The sequence below is a fragment of the Meles meles genome, chromosome 10 (assembly GCF_922984935.1).
Source record: "Meles meles chromosome 10, mMelMel3.1 paternal haplotype, whole genome shotgun sequence".
Classification (NCBI taxonomy): domain Eukaryota; kingdom Metazoa; phylum Chordata; class Mammalia; order Carnivora; family Mustelidae; genus Meles; species Meles meles.
Window position 1 is genome coordinate 7,546,351 of NC_060075.1, and position 15,001 is coordinate 7,561,351.

Sequence of the window (15,001 nt, forward strand, 5' to 3'; positions counted from 1 at the left end):
GGATGGGAAACACCTTCCATGGTCAAAATTTTCACTAGCCTCTAAATGAAATTTAGCATTCTCTTCAATTAGGATTGTGGGAAAATCACAGCAAGATAAGCAGTACCTGTATCACTGTTGCTGATAGAAAATTGTAGATGTATTCCTAGTACATAGTAGCCACAGAGTTTTTGAAGTGTCATTCATGGTCATGATGAAGTTGAACTTAAGGTAGTTACTAGGTCTGATGCTAACTAGGTCTTGTTATTTATAGCGCTTGTATTTCTATGGTATCACTAATTTGCTGTTTTAAATGTTCGGTAACTTTATTTCAATATATTTGGTTTCCTTTGTAATTTCGTATATTTTATGTTATTCATACAAAACATCATTCTGAGAAGAGGGACACAGGCTTTCAGCAGACCGGCCCCCAAAAGGCTAGGAGTGCTGCATTATAGTTAAGGAACGCTAAAGGAGAAGAAAGAGAAGTTCAGTAATAAGAATGTAACTCGTGTCAAACTTCTCAATGGCAACGTTGTAGGTAGAAGACAGTATCTCGAGAGCGTTGACTTAAATATGGCGACCAGTGAAGAGATCTGTAAACACGTGAGTCTTGGAAGGATCCACCTATGCAGTTTTTCTTAGTCAAAATTGCCCTCGAGTAAAATGGGAAATGAATCCAAGAGGTAATATGATATGGGAAATAAGAGTAGGTGAAGAGAAAAACTTGGTAAATGCAATTAAAATAAGTACGCTGATAAGATTCTGCAATTAAAACTGTAAATGCTTTTCACCACAGCAGGCAGTAAGGTGGGGAAGGAGGTCAGAGTGTTCTTGGTTTTTTGCCTCATTCAGAACAGAGGTATTATTTTGTTTTTGTGAATGATAGAGAAAAAAAGCATAAGTATGAGTCTTGGTAAGTTAGGCGTGGCTGCCAGAGGAATGGGAGTATAAATGCATGACCTCCCGATCAACTGAGTGATGGTTCAGTTCAATCAGTGTAAAGCAGATGAGGGGCAAGTGGGCGGGCGAACATTAGACAAAACACAGTAAATTGAAAATGTAGGTAATAACCCTCGTTACCATAAATGAAGAAATAACCCTCGTTACCATAAACGAAGAAAAAGGCAGAGATTCTCAAATCAAATTTTTATAAGATTCACCATCAGGATAGCTGAGATGCTTTTTTTTTTTTTTTTAAAGATTTTATTTATTTATTTGACAGACAGAGATCACAAGTAGGCAGAGAGGCAGTCAGAGAGAGAGGAGGAAGCAGGCTCCCCGTGGAGCAGAGAGCCCCATGCGGGGCTCAATCCCAGGACCCTGAGATCATGACCTGAGCTGAAGGCAGAGGCTTAACCCACTGAGCCACCCAGGCGCCCCAAGATAGCTGAGATACTTTTAAATAAAAGGGTACCAACACCTGCACAAAACACCAGGAAAATATTAGTCACAGCAGGGACATTGCAGTGGTTTGAAGAGCAGAGGTAAAGCTGTGGGATGGAAAACACCATGAGGAATAAGGATACAATACCCTGGAAAGGTCATGGACACATTTAACTAGCCAAATGGCCTCAAATTATACAGAGCTACCAAGGATAGATTATTGACAGAATTAGAGAATTTGACCAATAAAGCCTGAAGTTTACACCCAGAAACTGATCAAGTAAGCAGTACTTGCTGAAATTAAGTATGTATATACCCTAGGATTCAGTAATTTTCCTGTGCACACGCGTGCACACACACACACACGAGGAACCCTTGAACCCTCGACGGGCATAAGCGCTCATGAAATGGTGTGGTAGCAGAGTTTGGGAAATTCAGGTATTCATCTTTAGGGGACGGAATAAATAAAGCGTCGGTGTACACAGAATGGCCCACTACACACACAGTATTCACAGAACTATACAAATACATCTTAAAAGCATAAGGCTGAGTGAAAGAGCAAGAAACAGATGAGATTTGTGGTGCAATACCATTTATATAAATTATGACATGCGAAAGGCAATGCTATGAAGTTTCCAGAACATACATATATTTTTGTACAGATATATAGAGAGCAGGCTGGGAGGCCATGTATAAAACACACTCGGGTGGGTGGCAGTGATGGGGAGAGAATGGGGTTGAGCATCGGGAAGGAAGATGAAACATAAGAAAGTAGAATTAAAATGAATGAGCAACACCGTGGGGATGTGACAGTGGGACCGGGAGGGGAAGAGTGGGCCCCTCGAGATTGGGACCTGGACAGCGGAAACCGGTGGAGGAAGGGAGAGAATGAGGCACCTATGGGGCAACTGTGATCGCTCGGGCTAGTGAACTGGGGTGTTGTCTCGCATCCTTAGGGAATCATGGCGGGGGGAGCGGTGAGGCTGCGAGTGACCATCCCTTCTCCAATATTTGTGTCGTGATACTAATTTCTTTTGTTCCAGTCTTTTTCTGTGCTGCCATTCATTCTCATAAATTTTAGTTCAGTCCTTACCAAGAGAGTCAAAATGTATATGAAATTGTAAATCTGTTGGGAAAAAAATCTTCCATGCTGATGGCAAAACTGGGGCCTTTACATTAAAACAGCTTCTCTTGGGGTGCCTGGGTGCTCAGTGGCTTAAGCCTCTGCCTTCGGCTCAGGTCATGATCCCAGGGTCCTGGGATCGAGCCCCGCATTGGGCTCTCTGCTCAGCGGGGAGCCTGTTTCCTCCTCTCTCTCTGCCTGCCTCTCTGCCTACTTGTGATCTCTGTCTGTCAAATAAATAAATAAAATCTTTAAAAAAAAAACAAAACAGCTTCTCTCGACTAGACGGCACGAGTGGTCATTAGAGAACTGGGAGGAGGACCACAGAGTCCCTGAAGCATTTGTCTTTGAGGCACAGGAGCTGCTGTACGGAGAAGGTGAACCATGGGATTGGCTCTTTTCTTAGGTCCAAAGTCTCTCTGAGCGCGTCCACACATGGGAGCTCTGCCTGAGAAGGCGGCTCGGCACCCGGAAACCCGGCCGTTAACCGGCTGCCTTGTGAGGTTCCCCAGGAGGTTGAGTACATGGTCCATCTGCTTATGTCGGAGTGTGAGAAAACGAGGTAAAAATAGTGGCTCTCACAACTTACCTCATATGTTAAAACTCTAACTGTAAAATCGAGAGCGAGGATTGTAAAAGCTAAGAAATTTTGCTCACTAAAGGGTCAAGGTAGGGTGCTGGGTGGCTCAGCTGGTTGAGTATCTGCCTTTGGGTCAGGTCATAATCCCGGGGTCTTGGGATCGAGTCCCACGTCGGGCTCCGTGCTCAGCGGGGAGTCTGTTTCTCCCTCCCGCCTCTGCCCCCACTTGGGCACTCTCTCTCTCTGTCAAATAAACTCTTCGGAAAAAAAAAAATAAAGGGCCAGGGTAGGAAAACATATGGGGCTACTAGTGGTTGACTTCACCTGTGGTATGGTGGGGCAGAGGCAATTGTACTGGCAGGAGCAGAAACTCAGATGTGGCCTGGAGGCTGAGTGCGGCAGAAGCAGGTCCTATTAAGATAAGAGTAAGCGTCCTTGATCTCGGCAGTGAGAAGCTGAGAGGGTCCATGGAGAAGCTTCTGGGTTCTATTTGCCGTTTTGCCTCGTGACAACCAAGTTGAGATGCTGAGTAGACAGTTGGATAAACGGGTGCAGAATTCATGAGAGAAGCAAAGTCTGGAGACTAAGTCATGGCAAGCAAAAGGTGGGAGGGAAAGCAGGCGAGTACACCGCCATGGAACCCAAGAGAAGAAAGGATCTCATGAAGGGTGATGGGTGGGGCGCTGCTGGTGAAACCGTGCCCTGTGGGGCTAATGAAGTCGAAAGCAACAGAAAGTTCAAGCTTGTTTTTCAGAGAACTGTCTCCTCCTCATTGCTGCTATGTCTTTCAGTCCCCACCAACAAGCCTACTAGCTTTCTCTGCAGAAACTCTGGACTCAAGGTCAGCCGATAAAGGTTCCGTCTTGGGAACAAGCAAAGCCCTGCTCTCCTTACCCGAGATAATGAGCCCAAGACCTCATCCCGTATATACTGGCTGTTGGAGTATGCCCATAGCTCCTTCTCTTCATCCTGAGATAACCTCCTGATGTTGTTAGAGCTGGCAGTCAGGTTCTAACAGGATACCTAGAGGCCAGCTATGGGGAAAGTCAGAGAGGCCTGTCCAGGCAGCAGTTCCACAAGAAGCCAGATCAAACCAGGCAGATCAAAGATGGCGGGTACCATGATCGAAAACCCCCTACCAAATCCAGAAGAAAAAGCACAAAAAACTGCTTCCAAGAAACCCCTGCCCCAAGTAATGAATATTCCACTCTCTAGTTAACAAATGTCAATAAACGACAGAAACCCAGGGTGCCCAGCTCTCACCTTGGAGTTTGTGGGCTCTCACATCTTGGGAGTATATTTTCACTTAATTAAACGTTACTGCTTGTGTTGCTGCTGGTCTGCTGCGTTGGGTGTCTGTCCTTGAATTCTCTCTTGTGACAAGACCAAGAACTTTTGGAGACATCTTTGGGATAGGCAGGGGCAAGCCTCAGGGCTCGGAGTCTCCCCAGTTCACCAGGCAACAGCCAGAGGCCGAATTTTGCCTCATGCTGATGTGAAGTCCCCCTCCATGCTGAACACCGGATATACGCTCATGTATGTCACTCAGTGCACACGACCCATTTTCCTCGTGAACAGTACTAATTCCCTGCTCTTTCCATCAATGTGTGTGTATGCTCAACCCCTCTGATTCTCAACCATGTGTTCCCTCCCGCTTTAGGAAGGTGGATTTGAGGCTTGTCTCCTCACTTGGCTGCCTCTTGAAGAAACTCTTTCCTTGCTGCCAACTCGATGTCTCTGTGGTTGGCTTTGCTTTGCATCGGGCAGATGGACTTGGGCTCAGTTACACTGGGAATAACAGAAAGAACACAGAATTCTGGAAGTTCTCTAGACATCCGTGGGTTCTAGAGAGATCTGTGTTGATGACTTTGACAATCCTTTCAAAGGGCTTGCCAAAATAAGTCAAAAAGAAAAAACAGCTTATTTTTGTATCATGAACTCTCAAGCAAGGCGACTCATTCCCCACCAAGACTGCTTCTGCTTCTCTTAATCCAAAAGCTTTGTGTCTGTGTCTGCCCGTTTCCTCCTCCTGCCTTGATCTTTTGCATTTTGACGTTATAGTGCACAGAACACTTGCCAGGCCAACTGAGGTTTGACCTGACCCCCTAATCTCCTATTCTAGACTCCATAACTGAGAGCAGTGCTTCCTCACGGGGGCCCTGCTGCCGTCTAGGTCGCACCCACAAGTCTTTGTCAGGAGGGATTTCCCAGCGCAACGTGGGAATGCGGGAATTCTGCCTGCAGCCTGTCGCTGGAGGTAGCAACTCAAAGCCACCACGCTTTTCCAGATACCTGGGGTCCCATCGTCGCCCCAGGTGAGAATCGCCGGCACAGTCCGACCAAGATGGCCGCTGCGTTCCCCTCAGCTTGACTCAGCACTCCACGGGTTTCCTCCTGAACCTGGACCCCTGACTTCTCTCTTCTTAAAACATTTACTTAAGAAAACATGCCATTGAAAATTCTTGCCTTCCCCTTTGAGATGTAAATGTTTTCACAAGAGTCTTTGTCAGTTTTACAACCGGGAACAGCTTGGGGTGGGGGGGAAACCCAGGAGTCATCTCTTTGAGATGTAAACGTCAAGGGAGCCACTGAGGGTATCTCTGTTTCTGGGGGAGGCGGCCCCTCACTCCACTCCAGTAACACCAGCTGCTGCCAGGAAGATAGGAGAAAGTGTACCTCTCCTCTGGGTAAAGTTGTTGGCAAACACGGACGGCCTGTGCTCTCTCCCACCCTAGCTCTGAAGAACTCGCCTGTGGATTTTACCACAGTTAAAAAACAGCATGTGAAGAACATCCCACTTCCGCTGCCAGTGGAGTGGAGCTCCGATCGAGCTGTGGCCCGTCTCCCCTCTGCAGGAACCTCAAGTGACATCTTCCTTGCCTACTGAACGCGGGTGTCATTTGCTTTGACAAGACCAATCGTTCGGACCGGGGTCTCTGGACTCAGACTGCGAGGGATCAAACCTGGTTCTCTCTCCTCCCAGCTGCATGACTCTGGGCTGTTAACTAGTGTTTAGCTTTAGCTTTTTCACTGTGACAATAAAGCAGAAACTAGTAATAATTGGGGCGCCTGGGTGGCTCCGTCGGTTAAGCATCTGCCTTTAGCTTACGTCATGATTTCAGGGTCCTGGGATCGAGCCCCTCATCAGGCTCTCTGCTCAGCAGGGAGCCTGCTTCCCTCTCTCTCTCTCTGCCTTCCTCTCTGCCTACTTGTGATCTCTCTCTCTCTCTGTGTCAAATAAATGAAATCTTAAAAAAAAAAAAGAAACTAGTAATAATAGTATTAACTTTGTGAGAGGTGAACGAAGCTTGTGGCGCATTTGACCTTGAAGTGTGGTCCAGGACATTTGTTCCTGAGGCAGGCTTGCAGGAAATAGGAACAAGCAACACATTTTCTGTGTTTTCGTTCCTGCTCTTTGGACTGTACACTAAACTTTTTGGATACAAAAAAAGGACCATTCTATTCATACACAGATTTGGGTGTGCTTTCTGCCTGGAATTCCATTTTTCCCTCGCAGACCACAAATGCTGGCTTTCTCCTCGCTCTCCCAAGGGCGCAGCGGTTCAGACGGTACTGGGATGACTCACTCGCGATTCTGGGATACGGAGGGGTGAGGACCAGCTGACCCAAAGAGCTCTATCATGGAGTTTGGGGATGTTGGGCTGTTTTCTGCGGCCGCTAGCAAGGCCTAGCTCAGACAATGGTCATAGCGCTCTGTCCTCATTCACTTCTAAATCCATTTAAGAAACCTCCACTCGTCCAGGAGCTCAAGTGGCAGCTCGGGAGGAGTTTCCTGACCACGCGCTGGAGGAAGGGGAGCCTGCAGGCTCTGGGGCTCCCACTGGCTGAGGCCTGAGGACAGCGCTCCTGCTTCTCCTGTCTCCAGCACAGAAGATCCTTTTGGGCTACAGCTTGCCCAGAAAGGATGGCCTCCTTTAACCCCCAGAGAGATTTCAGAAGAGGTCAGAGTCGCGTGAGTTGAGCCTGGACATTTGTCATTCTGGTTCTCAAAGTGCCACTTAGGAGACGGAATCTTCCCCAACCTTCCGAAGCAGCTTCCAGCTCTCCCGAACTCTGACCTCCTCCTGAAACGACTGTCAAGCAGTGTGTCATGCTCTGGCCGGTGCCTGGCTTGCTGCAAACCCATTCCTCCAGCAGCCACCTGCCTTGAATAGCCGGCCTGGCTCTCCGCAGTGGCTCACCCTTGCCAGCTCCTGGACCATGCCCTGGGCTGGCCGCTGGCTGCAGGCTGATGGCCCAGCAAGTACCCTGCCCCTTCCTCGTCCTGACACGGCCGCTGCAGCTGCCAGGGCTCCCAGCTCCCCGGATGTCCCCGTGCCAGGGAGGACTCTGGCTCAGTCCAGCCTGGCATTGCTCACGCCTCGATAATGACCTTGAGCATGTTTGCTATTCTCCGCCTCCTAAGAAAAATATGGCCCTTTGGTTGCCACGGGGGATGGAGGTCTGAGCGCCTGGGCTGGTTGAAGCTACAGATCACCATGTGGTTTAAGTGTCTCTGCTGGGCCATCCCAGAAGCTCATCATATGCTCGTGGCTCACACTGGATGGAAAACACGAGAAGATTTCATGCGTTTTGCAGATAAGTATCAGCAACTGCTTCTTTCTTTCCACGTCCTTTTTCATGTTGAAGTTTGTTACTTTTTGACTAAAGCAGAATCATAGCTGTAATAATCATTCTCCAGTAATGAGAATTACTGCCTCAACACCTGTGTGTCAATCCTCTTTCGATGACAGCTTTTAATTATATTCTCGATGTAGAGCGAGGGGGACTGTTCTTCTCACTGTTTCTCCAGTTACTTTGAGAAAGGAGGCATGAGCCTGGCCTTCCCTTAGAGCCCACTCCGTGTACAAAGCCAAGAAGGACTTCCTGTCCCTTTCAGCTGTAGGTTGAGTCCAAGCCCCTCCTTTCTAGATCGGAGAAGGAGCTCTTAGGCAGCTCTGCCCTATGTCTCACCTATGATATTGACGCCCATGTGATGCGTTCACACGGCCGCTTGCTGGCTTCCTGGCTGACTGAGAACATTCCAGAGCCCCTGCTTGCTGCTCCTGTTCTGGGGCCACCGTGCAGCTGGTGTTTACGCAGGGGAGATTTCCCTCAGAGTGTGTGGGTTAAAGGATCACAGATCGGGCCAGGGCTTTAGGAACAAAGAAAGGTGCCGGCTGGAAGAAGGTTCTGGGAGAGGTGGTGAGGGTTACATGGAGGAAGAAAGCTAAGGGAGTAAAGGTAAAAGCAAAGATAAAGAAATAACTCAAAAGTTCGTGAGTCTAATTCCATGCCAGGCATTCCAGAGCTCTTCTCCTGGACAGATTCAGTCTCCCCTGAGACGTGGGAACTGTATCCCTATTTCACATGGAAATATTGAGGAATAACCTGCCCGTGTCCCTCAGCAGCTCAGTGGCAGAGATGGGATTCAAAGCCCATGTTAACCACACGGCGCTGTGAGAGGGATGACCGCTCGGCACCTGTGGCTGAAGTTGGAGGAAATTCTGGAAACCAACAAATCCAACTCTTTCACTAGATGAAACTCGAGACTCAAGAGGAAAAGTGGGGACATTTGGGCAGGGCAGAGCTTCTTAGGAGAGCAGAAGTCAGAACAGTCTTGGGATAGCTGCCTGTAGGATTTCACAGCTGCTGGACTGATTTTCTTTCTGGAAACAAGCCCTCCTCCCCACCACCCCTGGAGAGGACGTCTGTTGCGAAACAATTATTTTTTCCTGCTGGTATACAATAGTTTGTGTCTGGGAGATGCTTCTGATGCCCACCTCTGAGACAAAAGGAAATGAAAAGCTTGGACGTGGACCTCCTGGTTTTTGTCAAGTGAAAAGCGGCTGCTGACTCATCATGGCAGCCCCCTGTTCGGAAGCTTTGTTCCCAGGTGACCAGTGCTTTCATAATTGTTAAACTCAAAGAATATTTCTTCTAGCCTGATTTTACACAGGGCACTTGATATTCCTTGGCAATAATAAACAGAGCATTTCATGGAACGCTCTCCTCTTCTAGATTCTTCTGGGCTTATTCCCTCCAGTTCCCTTCAGTCTTCTTCCTGAGATGCTATTTTTCTGCCTGTCTCTTCGCTGTTCTGTCAAACTCTGACCTCAGCCCCTACTGTTCTCTTCCTCTAAGCTGTTCTTGTTTAAACAAATCAGAATTCCAAGACCATAATAAATGCTTCCCTATCTCTTTCCATTTACAACTTTATCTGGTCTCCAAAATTTCTGGCTATAGTGTGTGGAAAGAAAGGGATAGGAAGATAGTTGGAGTCCATCTCTACCTGGGGATAAGCTCAGAAAAAGAAGAAACTCAGGTCAGTTAGGGTCACCTGTTACGACGAAAACCAGGTAGAATTTAGTCAGCATGCTTGAGATGGAGAGGGTTGAGAAAAAGCAAAACTTGTCTAGGTAATCTGGACAAGACGGATTGATAAAATGAAATCTGCTCACAATAATCAGCAGGAACCAGCGGACCTGATATGTAAATAATAAAAAATAATTTAAAAAAGTAATGTGTATATTTTGAGAACTACAACATGAGAGCAGGATTTGGAAGGGGCTGGGTTCTAGTTGGGGTTGAGAGGAGTATTTTATTTCAAAATTGATGACTCTTTCACGGCCCCTGATGACACGGCTTGTTAACAAGTCAGTCTTACTTCCAAAGCCAACTAAGTGAACACATTTGTAGGCTGCCCACGTTGCACCAAAGGAGCTGGCATCCAATTTTTGTGACTTTCTAATGTTCTTAAAGCATTCCAACATAGTTATGAGAGATGCCATGGGGCTCTGGCCCTGGTTAAAATCAGCTGACCCTCAGTGAGGCTCTAGCGAGGGGTGACAGGTGGTAGGACTAGGAACAACAATCAGGTCCCATCTGGTTTTGCTTGGTCTGGGATGGCCACAGTTGACTGATTTGATCAATGAATCCCCAGAAACTCAGAGAGGGGGTCTAAGGTGGCCATAGCCTGAACGTCCTTCAGACTTGCTCTCTTGTCATTCACCAGAGGAAAAATGGCTAATTCCCTAAAACATCAGTGTTCTGGAAAACGAAATTTAATATTTCATCATCGAAACAGGTACTAATTTGGAGGAACATTAGCTTCCACTGGAATATGTCAAAAGCAGAACCAAACTGTGAGACTAGGTAGACTTCTCGCAACGGATGTTTAACTCCTGCTCTGTTTAAATTTCTCAGCGTTGATCTCTTTCTCATGGAAAGACAGTACGCAGGGAGGAGTTCACATCTTTCTCTGCCTAGAACCTTGAAGATGAGCAGAGAAAGGAATAATAGGTTTCTCCTCATCATTTTAAGCAAACCTGAACTTGGGGAGTTCATTTCCTTCTCTTTCTCCCTCCTTCCCTCCTTTTCTTCCTCACAGTTACAAGTGTCCTAAATTATTGAAGACTTTTATACAGTTCTAAAACCACAGACCTAACACTGCCCAGATCAGAGACCTCTGCGATACCCTAGCCTCCCCTCTGATCCTGCAGCTGAGGACAGAGAGCTCTGGAGAGAGCAGAGAGTGGGGCCAGATTTAGGTTTCCTGAGTCATCTTCCTTGTCTCATTCTGTCTTGGTGGAGACTACACGAAGCCTAGACTCTTACTTTTGGAAAGACCACTATCAAAACATTCCAGAGACTTTTATTTTTTTCCCTTGTCAAGGTTATTAAAACCAACAGCGGGGTGGGGCAGGGAGCGTGGGTGGCTGAGTCGGTTAAGCATCACCTCTCTTGGTTTTGGCTCAGGTTATGATGGTCTCACGGTTGTGGGGTGGAGCCCCACGTCCCCATGTTGGGCTCTGCACTCAGCAGGGAGTCTGCTGGAGATACTCTCTCCCTCTGTCCCTCCCCCGACTCACGGACACACCCGCTCTCTCTCAATAAATAAATAAAATCTTCCAACCACGAAACGACGATGACAACAGAGGGAAGTCACAAAGGCCTTTCCTTCTGTTACTCACCAACAAAGAGCTGGCTGTAGAGTTCCAGGCGCGTGTGACCTTCTGTGGGTGCCTTGCGGATCTGCTGCGGCAGCCGATCCACCTGTAAGCTGGCTTGCTTCACATTCCTCTCCGCGGTGACCCGGTGCCACTGGTCGTCATTTAGAGGGGAGGGCGAGCGCACCACAATCTCCACCGGCCCATTTCCAACATCGAATGAAAAGGACACTTCGGTGGCGGCTGCAGGAGCAGAAAGCACAAGAGGCCCGTGAGTAGCTTCCTCATAGCAGTGATTTCGAGAGAAAAAACAAAGCCGGGAGAGAGAAAGAATCTACGCCCATCGTTTGCTACCAAAGTTCAAGGGCAAAATCATTTGAGGAAGGCTAAAACACCAATCCGCTTTAACCATATTTCCTCCGAGGGGAGGGAAAGAGATGCAGATCGGGGGCCGGGAATACATTCATTTTCTTACTCAATCTTTAGAAGCTTGTCCAGAGGTTACCATCACGGACCCTCTCCAGATAAGCAAAGCCAGCCCTGGAGAAGTTAAGCACATGCACAGTGTCTTACACTCAGTGGGCAGGGGACCCGGGACCATAACCCCAACTTGTCAGGCCTCTGAGCCCCAGAGCTGGTGATCACACACAATGTCACTCTTCGCTCCCGGAGAGCTTTCTGGAACACCCGTGTCCTGCTCCCTCTGCAGGGGTTCTGGTTCGGTGGGTCTGGCAGAGAGCACTGGTGATTTTTGAAAGCTGCTTGGAAAATATTAATACAGCTAGAGTGGAGAGCTATTGCTTTGGGAGAGCTTACAAGACTCTATTTTATTAACATAGTCCCTGCGGTTCCTCTTGAAAGCTAGGGAGCTGCGAGTGTTGAGGCGATGGAGGTGACCTGTATCTCTTTTGGGCCACTGTGGCTATCCACAAGGTGCCTCAAATGTCCTGCAGAACAGCCCCTCCCCTGAGCCACTGGCTGCGCAGCTTGGCCTCTCTCCACCCGGAATGCCCGATCCCTCTCGTAACCTACCCTCCAGCGCTGACCACATAGCATTCTTTTTTTCATAGACCTGCACAAAGTCTGTAATAAATCACCTTTCAAAAAGAGAACAGTGCATTAGGGTGGTTTGCTTTGGCAGCTTTCATGGTAAGGAGATTTCCTACTTCACATTTTAGGTTTTAATTTCCTCAGTGGCCACCTAACACTTTATAAACGTGCTTTTTGAATGTGTATTTTTTCTTGCGATTGGCAGGAGAAGCCGCTGAGCAGGAACGTGGCGCTGGGGTCCCGGCTTCTCCGGCTTCGTGAGCTTTTCCTGACATGAAAGACGCGGCCCGCGAGTGGATTTCCCAATGTCGCTTATAAAGAGATTCAGCCCCTTTATCTATCCACTAAGCCTTCTGCCTAATCTCTAAGCAGTTTAATTAAATATCTGTCATTTTTTCCCAGGCTAATGGAAAATTCAGCTTCTTCAGACTGGTACCATTTTGAGACGGTGTCGCAAGCAATCAAACTTCTAATTTAAAAACCGCAGTGGGCTGGATTCTCTCCGGACCCAGACTGTTCCTTGCCTCTGGGTCAGGCTCCTCTGAAAGCTGCATTAACTTTATTAAGCTGGAGGGATTTTAGACGCAGCGCTCAATTTAATCAACCTAATTGTACCAAGGAATTTTGATCCTTTATGTCATTAGAAAGAGAACTTTAATTTTAACACCTGTGGTGAAGCTACACGTATTTCCGTAGAGCATCTCCTCTCTATTAGGGGCTCATGCCTTCGGGGGTCACCGTGACTCAATGGAGGCCAGTGACCTTCACGAAGGTTTCTAGGGGAAGACCAGAAGGCAGGTCGACGATCATACGACTCACGGACTGAACGATCTTTCCTTGTATTTCTGGCAGAGTCAGTGGAGAAAAGTTGCCTCCGGTGTTAGGACTGAATCTCTTGCGCTCCCGTAGTGCTACGTTTTAGCAGATGCATTTTGAAATGGATGTTGTCAGAAGAGCAAGGGCGCACGGGTTCCTGAGCTAAGTAGGAAAGATTGTTTCATTTTAAAGGCATCAACAACCATCAGGGAAATAGAATTTGGGGATAAATTGAGTTTAACCCTAAGGTTTGACTTGGAAGGGTGAACGCTGCTCTCATTTCCTCCCTCCTCTCTTCCTGCTATGATGAGTTTTTGTGGAGGTCCTTAAAATGTCACCATTTGGAGAAACTCTGAGTACCAACAGTTAAGTAGGAAATGTCCAGTGTTTTTCTCTGCTTGGCACACTAGAGCCCGTGTTTCCTCCTGTGCACATGGTCTTCCTAACACCAACACTTGACTCCAGAGAAGGAAACGATGTCTCCAGGATCCTGCTGTAGCTCCGTCCCCAGGCGCAGCAAGAGGCAGTCGAGGTCAAAGGCCTCTGAGAGCAGATTCCCCCGTAAAGGGCCTCTACTCAGGCTCTAGCGTAGAAAGATTCACATTTTCGGACATTCCTTCTCTTGCTTCCCGAGCAAAGGGGCCGCGGGTCCCGCGTGAGTGCAAAGGAAAGGGCTCCTTTTCGTCAGTCACTCCGTGTCAGCTCCCCTGACTCTGCTGAGGGATGTCTTTGAGAATCCATCTCCCCGCCAAACGGCAAGTGTGTTTTAAAAGCTTCTAAAGTTCAGTTTGTGGCTGATTGCTCTTGCTCTTCTGGGTGAGAGGAGCTGACATTTAAAAAGAGATAATTACAGAGAGAGTCAGGGAGCGAATACAAGGGAGGCAGCGTCAAAGACACGAGAGCCAATGATCCTGTCCTTACTTAATGTGGGTCTCCAGTCGGAGGCTGCAGAGTTGCCCTGCTTCTGCCAGTAAGGCAGGACATTTCTTACATACTGAAAGCAACCTTATTTCTAGAAATAAGTATTTGAGGACAGAATGGGATGTATTGAGTGTGACTCCCTGCAAAGAAGACTGTAGCCCACACGATGGTTGTCTTTCTATTAGCGTCAAGAACTGGGAAGTGCGAGAGATTTCACGCGACCACTAACTGACAAGGTAGTCTCCCATGGTTTCACCGGTGCTGGCGGAAGACAGAAGCCTCCTGGGTCCGAGACAAAAGACATTATTATTCACGGCACGGCAGGCAGCGTGGGCTTCGGGTCCACACGGATTTCCCTTGTCGCCCAAGTTCCACTATGGGGGACCACGTGAGGCAGCCCCGATGGACGCTGCAGGGAGTTGGTGTCACAGCCAGGGGACCTGAACTTAAGAAACCCCACTCTTTTAAAGAGGCAGCTAGCAAACCAGCTCAATTTTTGCCCTGCGGAGAGACATTAGCTTCATTATCCTGGTTGGGAAAGAAATCTACCTCCATCTTCCAAGACCGTGGGCCACCCTCACATCCTTGGAGAGGTCTGAACAAAGCAGTTGATGCCTCTTTCTCAGAAGACAAGCAGAAACTGGGGAGACCCATGGGGAATGCTCCTCCAATAAATGGCCACACTCCCTTTTCCAGTTTTGTCCAGGAATCTCTGTACTCCCACAGAATCATATGCTTCAGGTAGAATGGCCCCACCCCAGACCCAGAACATGAATCTGGATTTGTCAAATCAAATATGGCAACCTCACACTCCTTACCAGTCACCCACTTAGGACAGGACATAGCATTCCCTCCTGCCTAACAGGATATGAGGAGAGTCTTTAGGGTTCTTTTGGGACACATTTCTTAGCTCAGAGGAGAAGAGACAGTCAGCCTCTTTGTACCCCTTCCTCTTGGGTGGAGGTTGTGGCTCCTAATGTTGCTGGGGCCAACTTGTATCCAGACGTGCAGAGGAAAACAGAGAGGGCAATGGGATAAACTTGGGTCCTTGGTGATGTTCAGCCCTAACATTATTCCCAGAGCCACTCAACACTTTTCATGTGAGACATTGACTATTGTTTGAGCCATTTTTTAAATTACAGCTGAAAGCATGTTCACCACTACAGGGACTGGTTTGGGAATCAGGAGATGCGACCT

The 15,001-nt window shown here is 47.9% G+C and overlaps 1 protein-coding gene across 3 annotated transcripts in view; it reads right to left on the reverse strand.

Annotated features, from left to right (window-relative positions):
- Positions 1 to 15,001, reverse strand: part of CNTNAP2 (contactin associated protein 2) — a 1,946,064-nt gene that overhangs the window by 201,866 nt on the left and 1,729,197 nt on the right. For all 3 annotated transcript variants that reach the window (XM_046020922.1, XM_046020925.1, XM_046020923.1), the window contains one exon: positions 11,042 to 11,260. In XM_046020922.1, the coding sequence (XP_045876878.1) occupies positions 11,042 to 11,260 (219 nt within the window). The remainder of the gene's footprint in view (positions 1 to 11,041; positions 11,261 to 15,001) is intronic.